Source organism: Hyperolius riggenbachi, chromosome 1, assembly GCF_040937935.1.
Source record: "Hyperolius riggenbachi isolate aHypRig1 chromosome 1, aHypRig1.pri, whole genome shotgun sequence".
Taxonomy (NCBI): domain Eukaryota; kingdom Metazoa; phylum Chordata; class Amphibia; order Anura; family Hyperoliidae; genus Hyperolius; species Hyperolius riggenbachi.
Window position 1 is genome coordinate 446,923,637 of NC_090646.1, and position 16,758 is coordinate 446,940,394.

Sequence of the window (16,758 nt, forward strand, 5' to 3'; positions counted from 1 at the left end):
TGGTGGGTGTGTTCTTAAAGGGCCACTATCGTGAAAAATTGTGCAATAAAAATACATATATATTAAGTGTAGATTTTTCCCAGTAAGATGCACTTTAAATTATTAATTTTCCCTATGTTGCGGATGCTTGCAGTAGGTTGTAAAAAGCTGCCAGATCTGACCGATTTTGGACTAGCCCATCTTCCCAAGAGGAATCTCAGTATTACCTTTTTATTTTTACAAAAGCATTCCCTGGAAAGGATTTATACAAATACTCCAGCCAGCTTCCCTACCTATTTGCACACTATTTTGGCAGCTTGACTCAACAACTGCTGTTTAGTCAATGCTTTTGTAAATAAAGAAGTAACTGAGAAGCCTGCATGAGGCGATGGACTAGTCTAAAACCTGACAGATGTCAGATTTTCACTACCTACTTACTGTAAGTGACATAGGAAAAATAATGCAATTTACTCAGGGAAATTTTGTGGTAGTACTTTTAAACTCTTCTCCAGGCAGGCAACTAAATAAACCAGGGCCGGCTTTAGGGGGGGGGGGGGGGGGCAAGAGGGGGCAGAGCCCCCTCAAATAGACTTCTTGCCTCCTCAAATATGCTGCTGCTTCCTGGTCCGTGGAACGCAGTCACATCTCCTCTATCTCCGCTGTGCTGTGTGCAGGGGGCGGAGATAGAGACACTCAGTAGCCTGGTCGGGTATCACATGGGGCCAGGCAGCCAGTGAGAGAGGAGTGAGACACTCTGCTCTTTCACTGGCTGCCCGGCCCCATGTGATCCCGGTGTAATGTCAGATATTGCAGCCCGGAAGCAGCCTTCCTCACTGAGTATCGCGCATGCTCAGTGGGAAGTTAGACATTATTTAGCTGAAATATCTCCGCTTCCGCACCACGTACACTCCCGAAATTTTCAGGGGAGGGAGGGGACCCACAGATCCAGCTCTGTGTCGAATTGCAGCCCCCTAGCCCCGGTAGTTCCCGAGATAGGTTTGCTGCAATCAGTCTCGGGAACCAGCGGGGCTCGGCGGCTGCAATTCGGCACAGAGCTAGATGTGGGGGTCCCCTCCCTCCCCTGCAAATTTCGGGGGTGTACGTGGTGCGGAAGTGGAGATATTTAGGATGTTTCACACGTGGCTGCACAATGTAATGGGGCGCAGGCTCCTACTGCGCATGCGGGGCTGCAAAATCTGAGAGGCTGCAATAGCTGACATGACACCGGCCAGCCAGCCACAAGTATCTGTATCTGTCTGAAGGAGAGCGATGGGCGCGCTGGGGAGACATGAGAGGAAAAGGCAAGTGATTTATGTCTCCAGTCCCAGCTGCCCAGCTCTCTGCATACACAGGACACAGCCTGTCAGACTGTGCCTGTGTGCTGCTGATGGACGCTATGTTGTGTATAATGTATGAGTCCCCTGACCTCCCACACTGAACTGAGGACCCTGTGCCCACATTACTGTGATGATTGGTGGGCAGGGGATACTCTTTTATTAATAACTGATTCCTATCTGCAGCTCAGGGAGCAGGAACAATCCGCACAGAGGTCAGGTATACCCTGTGTAATGGCTCACCCCCCCTTCCTTTCACTATTCAGTCTCACTGACTGACCTGCCCTCTGCTCTTTTATCTGCTCTGCTCACTTCAGCTTGCATTTTCTTTTATTAACTCTTTCACTGCCTGTCCTAGCTTCTTAAGCTTTGTGTATCCTAATTTAATCATTTGTAGCTGCTGCTGGTCTCCTATTAAGAATGTCTTAAAGTGTACCAGAGATGATTGACAGTGTTGCATACATACCTGGGGCTTCCTCCAGCCCCATGCGCACAGATCGCTCTCACGCTGCCGTCCTCCGCTGCCTGCTGCTGCGGTATTGGGTCCCGTTAGTTCTGCCAGTCTACACAAGAGAAGTGTGCCCTCTATGTATCTCTCCGGTGGTCGCTGGAGAGATATGTAAAGAGCGCAGTTCCGCTTGCGCAGACTGGCTGAACTAACGTGACCCAATACCGGAGCTGCAGGCAGCGGAGGACGGCGGCGTGGGAGCGATCTGTGTGCATGGGGCTGGAGGAAGACCTGGGTATGTATAAAACAGTATCAATCATCTCTGGTTTCCTTTAAGGGTGCCATACATCAGCAACTTGGCAGTGTATTTTTGGTGAAATGCTGTCAGATCACATATATTTTTGGGGGATACACTACAGCAGAGCTCAAACTATCCCAGCAGACCTTTAACACCACTGCTAAAGTCATGTATATTTGGCCCCACCCATGACCACGCCCACGGTCTGCTGCATGACCACGCCCATTTTTTGGCGCGGCGCAGGGTTATTTTTTATGCCCCCTGCAAATTTCTGTCTGCCCCCTTATATGTGCCTGTCTAGAACCGGCCCTGAAATAAACATTTTCATGTGAGAAGTCTAATTTTGTGCCTCCGACCCAATCTATAACCATGATGCATATGTCCCCACTTTAGCCCATGAAAATATTTTTTAAAGCTTTTCCCTTACAAATCTAAACCATTGCTGGATTCCCCCAAGCTACGGAAGAGGGGGAAGCCTCAGGGTCCCAATGAGGCTTCCCCCTTGAGGCCTCACCATTTTCCGTAGCTTAGGGTAATCCAGCGATGGCCCCCCCAGTCCCTTGACAAATCCTGACAAGCGTGCACCTGCGCGAGTAATATTTACTTACCGCAATCCTGCGCAGGCGCACTAGCGGCTCTTCGTTCGGGTAAAGCAGAAATAGCCAAACCCAATCATATCCGCTCTACTGCGCGGGCGCAAACGATTCCAGCCTGCGCAGCAGGGCTGTGGAGTCTGTACAAAAATCTTCCGACTCCTCAGTTTATGAAACCACGACTCTGGGTACCCAAAATGACTCAGACTCCTCGACTCCGACTCCTTAGTCTAATACTTCACAGTGCTGTGGATTTTGTACAAAAATCATCTGACTCCTCAGTTTATGAAATCAACGACTCTAACTCCGGGTGCCCAAAATTGCCCCGACTCCACAGCCCTGCTGCGCAGTAGAGCAGATATGATCAGGTTCGGCTATTTCCGCCTTAACCTGAATGAAGAGCTGCTAATCCGCCTGCTCAGGATCGCGGTAGGTAAATATTTACCTCGCCGCTTTTCTGGGGGACACAGCGCTGGATTGCCGGTACATCGGAGGACGGGGGAAGCCTCATCAGGATCCAGAGGAGTATCCCCCAGAGGGTTTTTTTTTTGTTTTTGTTTTTTTATTTATTCAGTACAGGGTCTCCTTAAGTGTGAACTAGCCCATTGATTAACTTGAGTTGTCAGTTTTTCTGTGCAGAAAATGCGCACAAAAACAGTCAAGTGTGTCCCCTGCTTGAGGGCTGGTTTACACTACAAGCTTTTTTCTAAGCGTTTGTGATTATTAAATGCGCTTGCTAATGTAATCCTATGTGTGTACTCTTAATGGAGCGATGTGATTTTGTAAAAATCTCCCATAGCATTCCGTTAGGCCAGGGATGCACTTAGCAGAATCGCATGAGTTTTCCCCATAGAACATATTGGAAAACTCGTGCTATTGTGCTAAGCGTGAACCCTGGCCTAATGGAATGCTATGAGGGATTTGGAAAACTCATGCAACTCAGAGCTTTTCAAATTAGCTAGCGCTTAAAAAGCTCTCGCTATGTGACAGAGCTTTTCAAATCGCTAGCGCTTAAAAAGCTCTCGCTATGTGAATCAGCCCTAACAGTGGAAGAACGGAATAATGTAGCCTGGTTTGATGAATCTTGAGCATTGCTTAGGCACACGGCTGGTAGTGAATTTGGCATAAATCCGTGGACCGGTTCTGTTTTTTGTGACCAGTCCAGGCTGGTGGTGGTTTGGAATATGGTAGAACATCAGATACAGAACATGAATGTAAAATTATTTGACGCGATCATGTAATGTAGAACAGAATGTTGAGTGTGTTTTAACATCTTGTGGAATTCATGCCACAAAGAACTGAGACTGCTTTGCGGGCAAAGGGAGGCCATACCCAGTTCTAGTCTTTGTGCTCCTAATTACTCAGTGTATATGTATATATATATATATATATATATTTCATTGTTCTAATTTATCCACCATTTCACAGGTTTCCATGAGAGAGATGGTAAGGCCTATTGTCGCAAGGATTACTTTGATATGTTTGCCCCCAAGTGTGGTGGATGCACCCATGCCATCTTGGAGAATTATATATCCGCTCTGAATACTTTGTGGCATCCGGAGTGCTTTGTATGCAGGGTAAGCATCTTTATTTCTCGCTTTTTATCTTGGAACAGTAGCTCTGTACATTCAAGAATTCAGTTTTCTGGAACTGGCTGTAGTGAACATTTAAAATTTCCTACGCTGTCCCCTATATCTGTGTCATTGACCTAACAAAATATCAGATCAAGTGTGCAAAAGTGTTCCCAACAGCATTTATGAATAACAGGAATGCAATTTTCTTCTGACCTTTTAAAGAATACCCGAGGTGACGTGACATGATGAGATAGACATGTGTATGTACAGTGCTTAGCTCACAAATAACTATGCTGCGTTCCTTTTTTATTCTTTCTCTGCCTGAAAGAGTTAAACATCAGGTATGTGAGTCAGAACTGGGTCAGACCACAGTGTGACCCTCACTGATAAGAAATTACAACTGTAAACAACTTTCCTAACAGAAAATGGCTTCTGAGAGCAGGAAAGAGATAAAATGATTAATAGGTCATAGATTTGAGCTCTGACATACTTCAATGGAAGTGGCATTGAGCAAAAACAATAAAACAGTAAAAACGTAAAAAGTAGATTTAAATATAAAATAAAACTGTGTAATATCTTTATAAAGGGAATCCGAGGTAATCCGAGGTGAGAATATGGAAGCTGCCATATTTATTTCCTTTTAAGCAATACCAGTTGCCTGGCTGCCCTGCTGGTCCTCTGCCTCTAATACTGTCAACCATAGACCCTGAACAAGCATGCAGCAGGTCGGGGGTTTCTGACAATATTGTAGCCAAATACAGTAGATCAGCAGGACTGCCAGGCAACAAGTATTGTTTAAAAGGAAATAAATGTATTTGCCTCCATATCTCTCTCACCTCGGGTTCACTTAAAGTCGTCAAGAGGTTAAAATTTCTTATTTCATTAGTTTATTTTCACTTCAGGTGTTCCTTAAAGGAAAGGGGAATATGGAGCACGTCTCTGCACACTCTTTAAAAACGTATACCTAGTTGCTGTGATGTCTTAAAGAGAAACCGTGACCAAGAAATGAACTTCATCCCAATCAGTAGCTGATACCCCCTTTTACATGAGAAATCTATTCCTTTTCACAAACTGATCAATGCAAGTGTCAAAGAAAGAAGCGGGTTGGCACTACTGTGAGAGCGGGTGTTCTGCAGTGGTCATTCAGCAGTTCCGGTTTTCCTAATGTTCTGTCTTCTTGCCACATCACAAACTGATCATCAGGGGGCTCTGTATGGCTGATATTGTGGTGAAACCCCTCCCACAAGAAACTGAGGACCGTGGTACTCCTGGCAGTTTCCTGTCTGTGAACCTTGTTACATTGTGGGAAATAGCTGTTTACAGCGGTTTCCAACTGTCAAATAGAGATGGGCCGAACGGTTCGCCGGCGAACGGTTCCAGGCGAACTTTGGGGGTTCGCGTTCGCCTGGAGCAGGCGAACTTTTGCGGAACTTCGATTCGCCCCATAATGCACTATGAGGGTCAACTTTGACCCTCTGCATCACAGTCAGCAGGCACATTGTAGCCATTCAGGCTACACTAAGCCCTGGAGCAAACCCCCCCCCCCCCCCCCCTGACACTGACATTATACAGCCCTATCTGTTGCAGTTGGACCTTGGTGATTGTTATTACTGTGCCAGCCAGGCCCTGCCTAACTATCTATTCTGGGACACCTACCTATGCCTACCTAACTGGGGCACCTACTTACCTATACGAGGAACACCTACCTACCTCCCTATACTAGGGGACCTACCTATGCCTACCTACCTATAGTGGGTCTCCTACCTATGAATAGCTAACTACTGAGGCACCTACCTATGCCTACCTACCTATACTGGATCTCCTACCTATGCCTAGCTAACTACTGAGGCACCTACCTATACTGGGTCTCCTACCTATGCCTAGCTAACTACTGAGGCACCTACCTATGCCTACCTACCTACCTATACTGGGACTCCTACCTATGAATAGCTAACTACTGGGACACCTACCTATGCCTACCTACCTATACTGGGTCTCCTACCTATGTCTAGCTAACTACTGAGGCACCTACCTATGCCTACCTACCTATACTGGATCTCCTACCTATGCCTAGCTAACTACTGAGGCACCTACCTATACTGGGTCTCCTACCTATGCCTAGCTAACTACTGAGGCACCTACCTATGCCTACCTACCTACCTATACTGGGACTCCTACCTATGAATGGCTAACTACCGGGACACCTACCTATGCCTACCTACCTATACTGGGACTCCTACCTATGCCTACCTACCTATACTGGGACTCCTACCTATGCCTACCTACCTACCTATACTGGGACTCCTACCTATGCCTACCTACATACAAGAAGATAATAAGGTCGTTGCTTCATTGTGGACAGACCAAATTTGATCAGCTGGACAGTCACTGTTGTTCTATCATTGAGCTACCACAGCCCAGGCGACCATATGGGCTGGAAAACTGCCACGGCCTGCACTCTGGCCATGTTGCGCATCAGTCCAGCACGGCCGTCTGTTTGCGGTGCGTTACACAGTGAGTTTGGTGTGTCAGTGTGAAGCAGGACTCTAATTACACTCCCTGATTGATGTATACACATGCAAGATGTTTGAAAGCACTTTAGGCCTGCAATTTAGCATTCAATGTGATTTCTGCCCTTAAAACGCTGCTTTGCGTCACATCCAGATTTTTCCCCGGGACTTTGGGCATGTATCCCACTCCGCCATGCCCCTGTCCAGGTGTTCGACCCCTTGAAACATCTTTTCCATCACTTTTGTGGCCAGCATAATTTTTCTATTTTTCAAAGTTCGCATCCCCATTGAAGTCTACTGCGGTTCGTGAACTTTTCCGCGAACCGAACCTTCCGCGAAGGTTCGCGAACCTACAATCGGAGGCTCGGCCCATCTCTACTGTCAAAACAGAAAGCTGCAGCTACATCACTTGCCAGCAGTAAAAATGTCACCACGTGATGTCAGAATGTAAATTGGGGAGAGGAAAGATTTTACAATGGGCAAACACGGACTACATCATTTATACATAATTTATTGTAAAAAAATGAAGCACTTTTTTTATTACATTATTTTCACTGGAGTTCCTCTTTAACAATTTCTGAATAACTGTTCAGAACGCACCTCCCTGTTCCAGGGAAGTAACCTTGAAACCAAATGACCAGAATGCCTTTTAGGCAATTCAACTGACACAATGCTGGTATAAAAAAAAAAAAGTAACCTACACATGGATTTTGGAGTTAATCCTACAGCATGAAAGTTACAGCTTCCTTCTGTTTCTTGCCTATTTTTACTTAAAGAGGAACTTTAGCAAAAAGTGGAAAAAATAAATTAATATATTACAAAGTGAAAAGTTAAAAAATAGAAGAGCGATCAGAAAATGAGTGATATTCGCCATGTAATTTGTTCATATTGTTTGATCCACAATGCGCCAGCCTGCACGTAATCCTCTTTACTACTGGCAGACATGAAAAAAAAAAAAACAGATAGCACCAACTGCCATTATTTATAACCACACCCCCTAACAATGTGATCAGCTAAAAGGTTGTTGTTTTTATAGATATACATATGCACATAGGGAGATAGTGGTTGCTTGGCAGTTGGAAACGGCTGTTCTTTCCCACAATGCAACACTGCTCCCACAGTGTGATGCCAGGACCTAGGTCTTGCCATCACACTGTGGGAGGGGTTTTCACCAGAATATCAGCCATACAGATGTCCCTGATGATTTGTTTGAAAAAAGTTAAATCAAGTTAATTTCTCATGGGAAAAGGGATATCTGCTACTGATTGGGATGAAGTTCAATCCTTGGTTACTGTTCTTCTTTAAAGTGTACCTGAGATGGGGCCACAATAAATATATTGATACCAAGGGGTTTCTTCCAGCCCTCTACGGCCTGATCGCTCCCTTGTCGTCGTCATTCCCCCTGCAACTGGCCCCGGAAAATCCTCCAGTTAGAGCCTGTCGGCGAAGGTGCGCTACCGCCACTGGGTGCAACCTACCCCAGTGCAGTAGTGCTACGCAAAATGATCCCGGCAACGTGAAAGCGCCAGTTGCTTGCCAATGGCAAGACCACGCATGCGCAGTTGGCTCGGACCGAAGGAATTTCTGGGGCCAATTGCAGACGAACGGGGAGTCTGAGTAGGATTGAGTGGGAGTGATCAGCCTGGAGGCCCCATCTCAGGTTCCCTTTAAGTCTGTCAAGCAAGTGACTCATGCTGCCTGCTCACATTTCCAGCTACTGACAGGGCTGTAAGGGGTATGAAAATGAAGCAGGCATTAAACCAAATTCAACCTATAAACTAATCTAATTTCTCATTGATGAACCTCTGAGCATACATTACGCTGATGTTAGTCTACAGACTAAAGCTGGCCATATACGCATCAAATTTTTTTTACCATCAGACTCGATCATTGTAATAAAATTTGACGGTTGCCTGTGAAGCAACAAGCCGCTTCAATTGTAATTTTGATCGATAAAATAGATCTAAATCAACAGAATGTAAGGTAAATTTTGGTCGATTAGGATGGAACAAGTCAATCGATTTCATGGTGCAATGGTGGTGTATTGGAGGATTAAATCCCTCTCTGATCAGATTTAGGCCAGAAACGCACTATGAGCGATTTTCTGAGCGCTTTGCGATTTGAAAAGCTCTTGCTAATGTAATGCTATGGGTGTGATCCCACTTGAGCGGTGTGATTTTATAAAAACCCCCCATAGCATTGCATTAGCAAGAGCTTTTTCAAATTACTAGCTATTAGAAATCGCTCCTAGTGGGTTTCTGGCGTCAAATTGTTCTGTTTGCTATATTGTATGACAATCTTAACGTGTATGGCCACTTTAAGGCTTCACTGCTGCTTCTTTTGCTTTTCTGCACCCCCCGCACTCTGAGCTGCTTTAGTCATCAGAGATGTAAGCTGGCAGCTTGCTCCAGACTTTTAGGTAAGATGGAGAGGAAACATGGAGAGAAACTGTTAGTAAGGCAAGGCTCACGCTACTTGTATACATTTTCAGAAAGAAGAAAATGACAGAAATGATAGCTCTAGTAAATCAGTGGGCTCAATAGCATTTAATGCTATTTTCTGTTTGCTGAAAAAGACGTACTTGCAGCCGTTTGCTTTTTTCCCCTGCACGTATGTTTGTGATTTTGTATTAAACGTATTATGCAGCAGCCGCTGATGCACATTTACTCAATAAACACATTGAGGCAGAAAATGCACTTGTTAAAGTGCAAATGGGTTTTAAAGTGTGATATCTCCCTAAAGGTGGCCACTAACAATACAAATTTGCCGAACAATTGTTTACAAACAATTCTTATGTACGTTCAGGAATGACCGTTTGGGCAAAAATGGACAAAAATATCTGAACCAATCTGATCAGATTGATGGGCTTGATCATGAATCTGATCGGATTGGTTAGCAAAATTCTTTTAGCGTTTTTTTTTCCATTAGTGGTCACAAACAATCCCAATCGTTCATATGAAGAATCGTTTGTAAACTATTGTTCAGCAAATTGCATCTTTAGTGGCCAACATAATTTTTTTTCTGGCTTATAAACTTCCAACACGTATATACTTTATATACAGTATTTCTGACTGCCAAATGATTTTAATTTTTACCTGGAGTAGTATTTTAAAGGGTTAGCAATAGTAGTTCCTATTTTTTTTTTTTTCCTTCAAATTTCCTTGCATACTTCTTTCTACCACATTGTCAACGTATGTACCCCTGCCTTACACACTGACCAAAAATGGTGCTTTCTATGTTAAATGTAAAGATTTTTTTTCATGAAGAATTTTACTTGTACACGATTACCATAGTCGCAGTAGGGTATTGCTAGAACTTTTGAATCTGGATGATACCATTTATTGGCTAACTTAAAAGAATAAGAGTAAGCAAGCTTTCGGCTGAACAGGATTGAGGCCTAACGAAGGCTATACAGCTGAAATCTTGCTTACACTTTTTTTTTTTTTTTTTTTTTTTTTTTTTTTTTAGGTTAGCTAAAAAATATCCTGATTCAGAAGTTCTTACAATTACTGTAGCTCACCCTTTCAACTCTATTTGCGATTACAGCACAAAAGACAGGATTTGATTACACAATACTTCTTTCACTCACTTTTATAAATGTGATTTCTTGTTGCTCACAGTTTGGGTTTTTTATTGTTTCCTGCTTTTAATACATGTATGAATAAATTGTGGTTACTATAGTAACAAAGTTTGTTTTCTTTGCAGGAATGCTTTACTCCGTTTATTAACGGGAGTTTCTTTGAACATGATGGGCAGCCTTACTGTGAGGTGCATTACCATGAACGCCGTGGATCACTCTGTTCTGGCTGCCAAAAGCCCATCACTGGCCGTTGTATCACTGCTATGGGGAAGAAGTTCCATCCAGAGCACTTTGTCTGTGCCTTCTGCCTTAAACAGCTTAACAAAGGAACCTTCAAGGAGCAAAATGACAAGCCTTACTGTCAGAACTGCTTTATCAAGCTCTTCTGTTAGAGCCTTGCACTGTATCCAAACATTTCACACTTGAGGGTGTGAGTAGCTCCTGCAGGGCTGCTCGGTTGGTTATTGAATAGCCGGACGCTGATGGAAATGGAGCATAGAATGTAGAGAGTGGCATCGCATACTCCTTTCACCTACTCTTCTTCATTTCCTTCTTATGTGCTGATTTCTGGGTATCAATCATTTCATCTTTCACTGCTTGAGGGAGCCCCAGCCTTGTTTTATGGTGGGTTATAACTGATCAGTAATCATGAACCCCCAAATCCTTAGGTTTGTATGTTGCTGACTTTATGGCATGTTCACTTTGTGCTGTGGGTTTTTGCAGCACTTTAGAAAGAGTGCGCATGGGTGATAGACAATCTTCTATGCAGTCGATGAAGGGTTGTGTCTGTGTGCGTGTGTGAGAGAGAATGGTTTCTATGGAATCTGCTGTTGGTTCTCTTCAGATTAGCATGATAGTGGAAAGTCCTATTTCATTGCAATGATGGTGTCAGCTTTGATTATATTGATAAAGCTGTTCTAGAAAAGGCCTGGTCTGGGAATTACAGCAATAATGTTTTCTACTGACAGTTACTGGTAACTCGTCACCTCATAGGGAGTAGCTGATCTCCCATCCATATATATATTTTTTTTCTTTAAATCTCATATGACCCTCTTTCCTTATTGAGATTAAGCTCTCTTTATCGTTGGAATAAATCAATTTTATTGACAAAATAAAATCAGCTTTTTTTGAATAAAGTATATATATATATATATTATGCCTATATAAAAATCCATTAGGACTGGATTTTTTTGTGCTTTAATTAAACCTGGCTATTAACATTTCAGTATTTTTTAGAGTGAATTTACTATATTAACAACTTTGGGTACTCGTTAATTTAAAAAGCAGTATTGAATAAGAATTAGGCCTCTTTAATCATCTATAAATAGCAAATGCCAAAATGTAAAACATAAAAACTTTATATTGTTTATTTTTTCAGATTTTTTTTTAAAGAAAAGCTTACCACATTTGTGAAGGCCCCATTTAACTGTTCAGGGCAATGTAACTTTGGACAAATGTGACTGAATTTTGTACTCCTGTTGAATTTTCAGAGGTTCAGTATTGTCTGAACATTTCAAAGTATAATCATCAGCATGCACTGCTAATGTTAAATCTATGTGATTGTTTGAAATGCCAAAGATAATCTATGACTGGTTACTGTGGCCAAGATGCCTTCCGCCTACACATTTCTGCTATGCTCAGATGTCTGTCTGTAAACTTTTTTTAGTCGAATGTAAAATGTCAAGCGTTGACACACACCTGGCTCAATAAATTAGGCTTGACAGATTCACACTAGTGACATTTTGGCAGGCTGTTGAATGTGGTGAAAAGTGCTACCCTATACAGAACAATTTGTGCTGTGTCAGGATTGTAAGACAGTAATTGCACACCTTTCTCTGAAAATGGTTTGAGAGGAAGCGGCAGCCCAGTTACTCCCGTATTATAGGGGTCCACACGCTCTGGTTATGCGGTTGGTCACATTGCAGGACAAATCCGTGCTGGTGTACAGTGTAGCAATCCATATGCACATGTGGATATATGAGATAAAATTGAATAGTGCCAATTAGGTCTGCTTAGGTTGCACTGAATGGGTCTATGCTGTGTTTTGTCTTGAGCACATATGCAGCACTTGTATACCGATAGCCGAAAGGATATCAAGTGTGAGGTAAGGTGTAATTTTTTAACTCTCGGCTAACAAAAAGTGTTGTAAGGCCCAGATCTATTCATATGTTTTCTTAGTCTTGTGTAAGCACCCAGTGACAGAGTTTTTTTTATCTACGTGTAAACTCATGAATTAGCCAATATAGAATAGGTTACATTCAGAATACTTGGTCCGGAGTCTGTTAGCAGCCAGTTTCTGTAGCAAACACCTCCAGGGCTACATTCTTCTCAAGCTCCATCTGTCTTAGCCACTTGTACTCTGAAGAGGGTGTTAATATTGAGCCAAGCTGAAGCCTCTCTTAAACAGAAAAAAAACTATTTTCGACCACACTTCTTACCAGTTTTATCACATGGCATATTTAGATCTGTGCCTAAAGCAACATGGGCTTGTTTTGTCAAATCCATTACAGAACTGCTGGTGACAATCTAATTCCCTGTTTTGTCCAGTGCAGTTGTAGGATAAAGGTGACATCTGTTCACTGTGAGCCATGTTCATATGTTATCCATTGCTTCAGTGTTGCAATATTGGCCCTATACCAGGGTGCTTTTACCGTTTAAATTGTACTTGAAGTGGGGAAAAACAAGCTAAACCGAACATGACCTGTAATGGGGTGTGTGCAGTATTTGCAATTCATTAGTCTTCTCTTACTCTTTTTTTAGCATTGGCATGTTAGCCCCTATCTTTCACTCAGGGCAAAAGCCAAGCAAGGGAATGCAGTGCCGGTGTCAGCTGCTGCCCATCTCTGCCCAAAGAGTGGTTTTAAACTCTAGCCACCTTCCCCCTAGCTACATGGGGAATGTGGTAAAAGAGTGACATCATGATGGGAGTGAAGAGGAGCGGAGACTGGCACTGCATCCATGTTAAAGGACACCTAAAACGAGAGGTATGTGGTGGTTGCCATATTGTTTCCTTTTAAAAAATATTAGTTGCCGGGCAGTCCTGCATCAGTAGTGTCTGAATCACAGACCTGAAGCAAGCATGCAGCTAATATTGTCAAACTTCTGGTCTGCATGCTTGTTCAGGGTCTATGGCTATTGTTGAAAAGGAAATGAATATGCCAGCTACTATATCTCTCTGACTTCAGGTTCCCTTTAAAGGGGAACTGAAGAGAGAGGTATATGGAGGCTGTCATGTTTATTTCCTTTTAGACAATACCAGTTGCCTGGCAGCCCTGCTGATCCTCTGCCTCTAATACTATTAGCCATAGCCCCTGAACAAGCATGCAGCAGATCAGGTGTTTCAGTGGTTCAGACTTATAAGTCTGATCTGACAAGACTAGCTGCATGCTTGTTTCTGGTTTTAATCAGATACTACTGCAGAGATATAGACCAGCAGGGCTGCCAGGCAACTGGTATTGATTAAATGGAAAAATAACATGACAGCCTCCATATACCTCTCTTCAGTTCCCCTTTAAGTCCCAGGCAAGGGCAACTTCTCTTAGCAGGTAATAACACCGCTATACGGTGTAAGAAGGAAAGAGAGGTTCTAAAAAAATTGTCAGCTTTGCACGTTTTCCCCCACTTAAGGTATGTTTTTTTATTGTGGTTTGTGGACAACACAATTGTATAATTAACTGTGCCATCATTCTTCTGTATGCTCTCATACTTCATGCTCCCCTCTAAACTGTAATGTTACATTTCATTTGTTCCATGAATGAGCAGCCCAAGCTGGATTACTGCTTCTACCAAGTTCAGCCCTTCTGTTGTGCCGAGGCATTTGCAGATGCATTTACTGTATTGATTAAGCTGTGGTGGGTAGAGTGAACTTGCTTTACTGCACATTGCAGTTGTACTGTAGACCTATAACCAATCATTGGAACTACAAACACAGCCACTGATTCTCTGCAATACTTTTCCATGAAATCATCATTTGTTTTTCATGTTTTTTTTTCCATGCTGCTTTATGTAACTTTTTATGCTTCTGTGAAAATGGCAATAAATCTTACAATTATTAATGCTCATGGTTTTTTTCTTAATTTTTTTTTTATTTAGCTATCAGAACTCGGCAATGTTTACATGTGAACTGATGACTAGACTAGGAATGGTGAACCTTATAGGTGGCCATACACTGGTCGATGTGCCATTAGATCGACCAGCTGACAGATCCCTATCTGATCGAATCTGATCAGAGAGGGATCGTATGGCTGCCTTTACTGCAAACAGATTGTGAATCGATTTCAGCCTGAAACCGATTCACCATCTGCTGAGCTGCTCCTGCCGCCTGTCCCCCCCGTATACATTACCTGAGGCTGGCTCCCGGGCATCTTCTCCGCATTGCACGGCTCTGTTCCGGCTCCATTACGGCGCTTCCTGTGTTACTCCGTGACCAGGAAGTTCAAATAGAGCGCCCTCTATTTGAACTTCCTGGTCACTGCAGTGACACAGGAAGCGCCGGGATGGATGGAGCCGGAACAGAGCCGTGCAGCGTGGAGAAGACGCCCGGGAGCCAGCCTCAGGTAATGTATACTTGATCGGATCGGCCGCCGCTAGCGACGCGCACTTTACCCGCGGGCGATCGAGGGTAATTTCCCGCACGGCGCGATCGACGGACCGATCCGATTTCGGGAGGAAATCGGATCGGCTGCTGCGTTTACCGCAAACGATTGGCAGCAGATTCGATCCCAGGATCGAATCTGCTGTCGAAACGGCCGGGAATCGAGCCAGTGTATGGCCTGCTTAAGTGGTCCAAAAACCTATACTACTTTTTTTTTTTTTTTATGGGTTTGTTTAGTATAAAAACAATGCAATGCAGTCAGTTGGCTCTATACATTTACAAGCATTGTTGGCTAATCAATTTGAGCTTGCTTACCCAATTTTATTACCACATAGAAACATTGTAGAGTGTCTGCGTTTTCTCTCAGAAACTCAGGGCTAGTACACACTGGGTGATTTTTCAGCGCTTTGCTGATCGCCGGCGATCAGGAAAGTGCTGCTACTAATGTATCCCTATGGATACATTTACACAGCAGCGTTTGTGATTTTGAGCAATTGCAAATGGGCTACATGCAGCGTTTCGGGGGGCAATTGCGCTGTGATTCTTGTTCTATTGAACGGGAATCACAAGTGCAAATCATGCCGAATTGCAAGATTTTGCCTGCAAATCGTGATCGTGGAGCTGATCGCGAGGCAAGAGGCGTGCCGAGTGTGAACCGGCCCTCAGTTTTACTGTCAAGTCACTGGATTGGTACAAGTGCTGAAAATGAGTAACATTGACTCCTGTTAATTGCAGCTAATGACTTGAGCAGCAGGGTGGTAATCCCAGACAATGTATTTCTACCATGGTTACAAAGAAATGCAATTTGTACTGTCAGTTTTGGAAATTTTAAGGTGGGCTCCAAAATAAAAATATAATTTTTATAATTAAAAAAAAAAAAAAAAGCTTATGCAGCTCTGATCTAGCTTTATGGCAATTTTATATTGAAAGTGAGATTTCCATCTAAAAAATGATGTTAGTTAAGTTTCCAATGCTTGTCTGTTTTCATCACAAAATAGTGGAGTGGCTGTATGGTGAGTTCCCAGGTGAGAATTGTACATTCTTATTCAGGTTTGTTGGATCACTTATGTATTCCAGTATTTTCCATTTTAGTCCATGTTTTTATTAATATAGCACTAACATTGTCCATAGTGCTGTACAAAACAGAGTAGTTCAACACAATCAGGACATCCAGCAACACAGGTATAAATGCATACATAGATTGTTGTGTGGTTGAAACATCACCAATACTAGTATATGTTAATTTTGATAAATGACATCAGAAACATTAGGAGGAAATCCATGCCATAAAAAATATAAGCTTGTTTTAAAAGGGGTTTTAAGAGCACTGTACATTTGAAGGTTTCCAGGCTTGGAACATGCCGAACAAGCTGTGGGAGAGAATTCCTAAGGATAGGTGACACTTCTGAGAAGTCCTGGATGTGACAGCAAGGAAGCTGGACAGCTAGCTTGGGGGGAGCTCTTGTAGAGCTTTGTATGATAGGGTTAGGGATTTGCACTGGATGCTTTGGGTAATTGGCAGCCAGTGAAGGGGTTGGCAGATTGTCCCCATAGAACAGATCTTTGTAGAAATGTGGTAGAATACAGAAAGTAGGGTCTGTGTTGCTAAATTTCCTTTGTCCTAGCTCTAAGCTTAAAGTGATTCCGAGATGAACTTTTACTCATTGAATAATTGTGTTCCTTTCCTGTTGTTTATAGGGCATTCCTCAAGCCAAATACTTTTTTGTTTTAACACTCTAATTCCCTATAAACTAAACAAGCCACGCCCACAGGTTTTAAGAGAGCCAAGGCACTTTCAGACAGTAGCAAGGGCTCATGGGAGCTCAGTCTGGGCAGGAGGAGCGGGAG

General features: G+C 43.2%; 1 protein-coding gene across 3 annotated transcripts in view; it reads left to right on the plus strand.

The window, feature by feature from the left end:
* PXN (paxillin) overlaps nt 1–14,377 on the plus strand; it is a 69,422-nt gene extending 55,045 nt beyond the window's left edge. For all 3 annotated transcript variants that reach the window (XM_068238715.1, XM_068238714.1, XM_068238716.1), the window contains 2 exons: nt 4,081–4,229; nt 10,442–14,377. In XM_068238715.1, the coding sequence (XP_068094816.1) occupies nt 4,081–4,229; nt 10,442–10,708 (416 nt within the window). In that variant the 3' untranslated portion in view covers nt 10,709–14,377. The remainder of the gene's footprint in view (nt 1–4,080; nt 4,230–10,441) is intronic.
* Nucleotides 14,378–16,758: the final 2,381 nt, after the last annotated feature.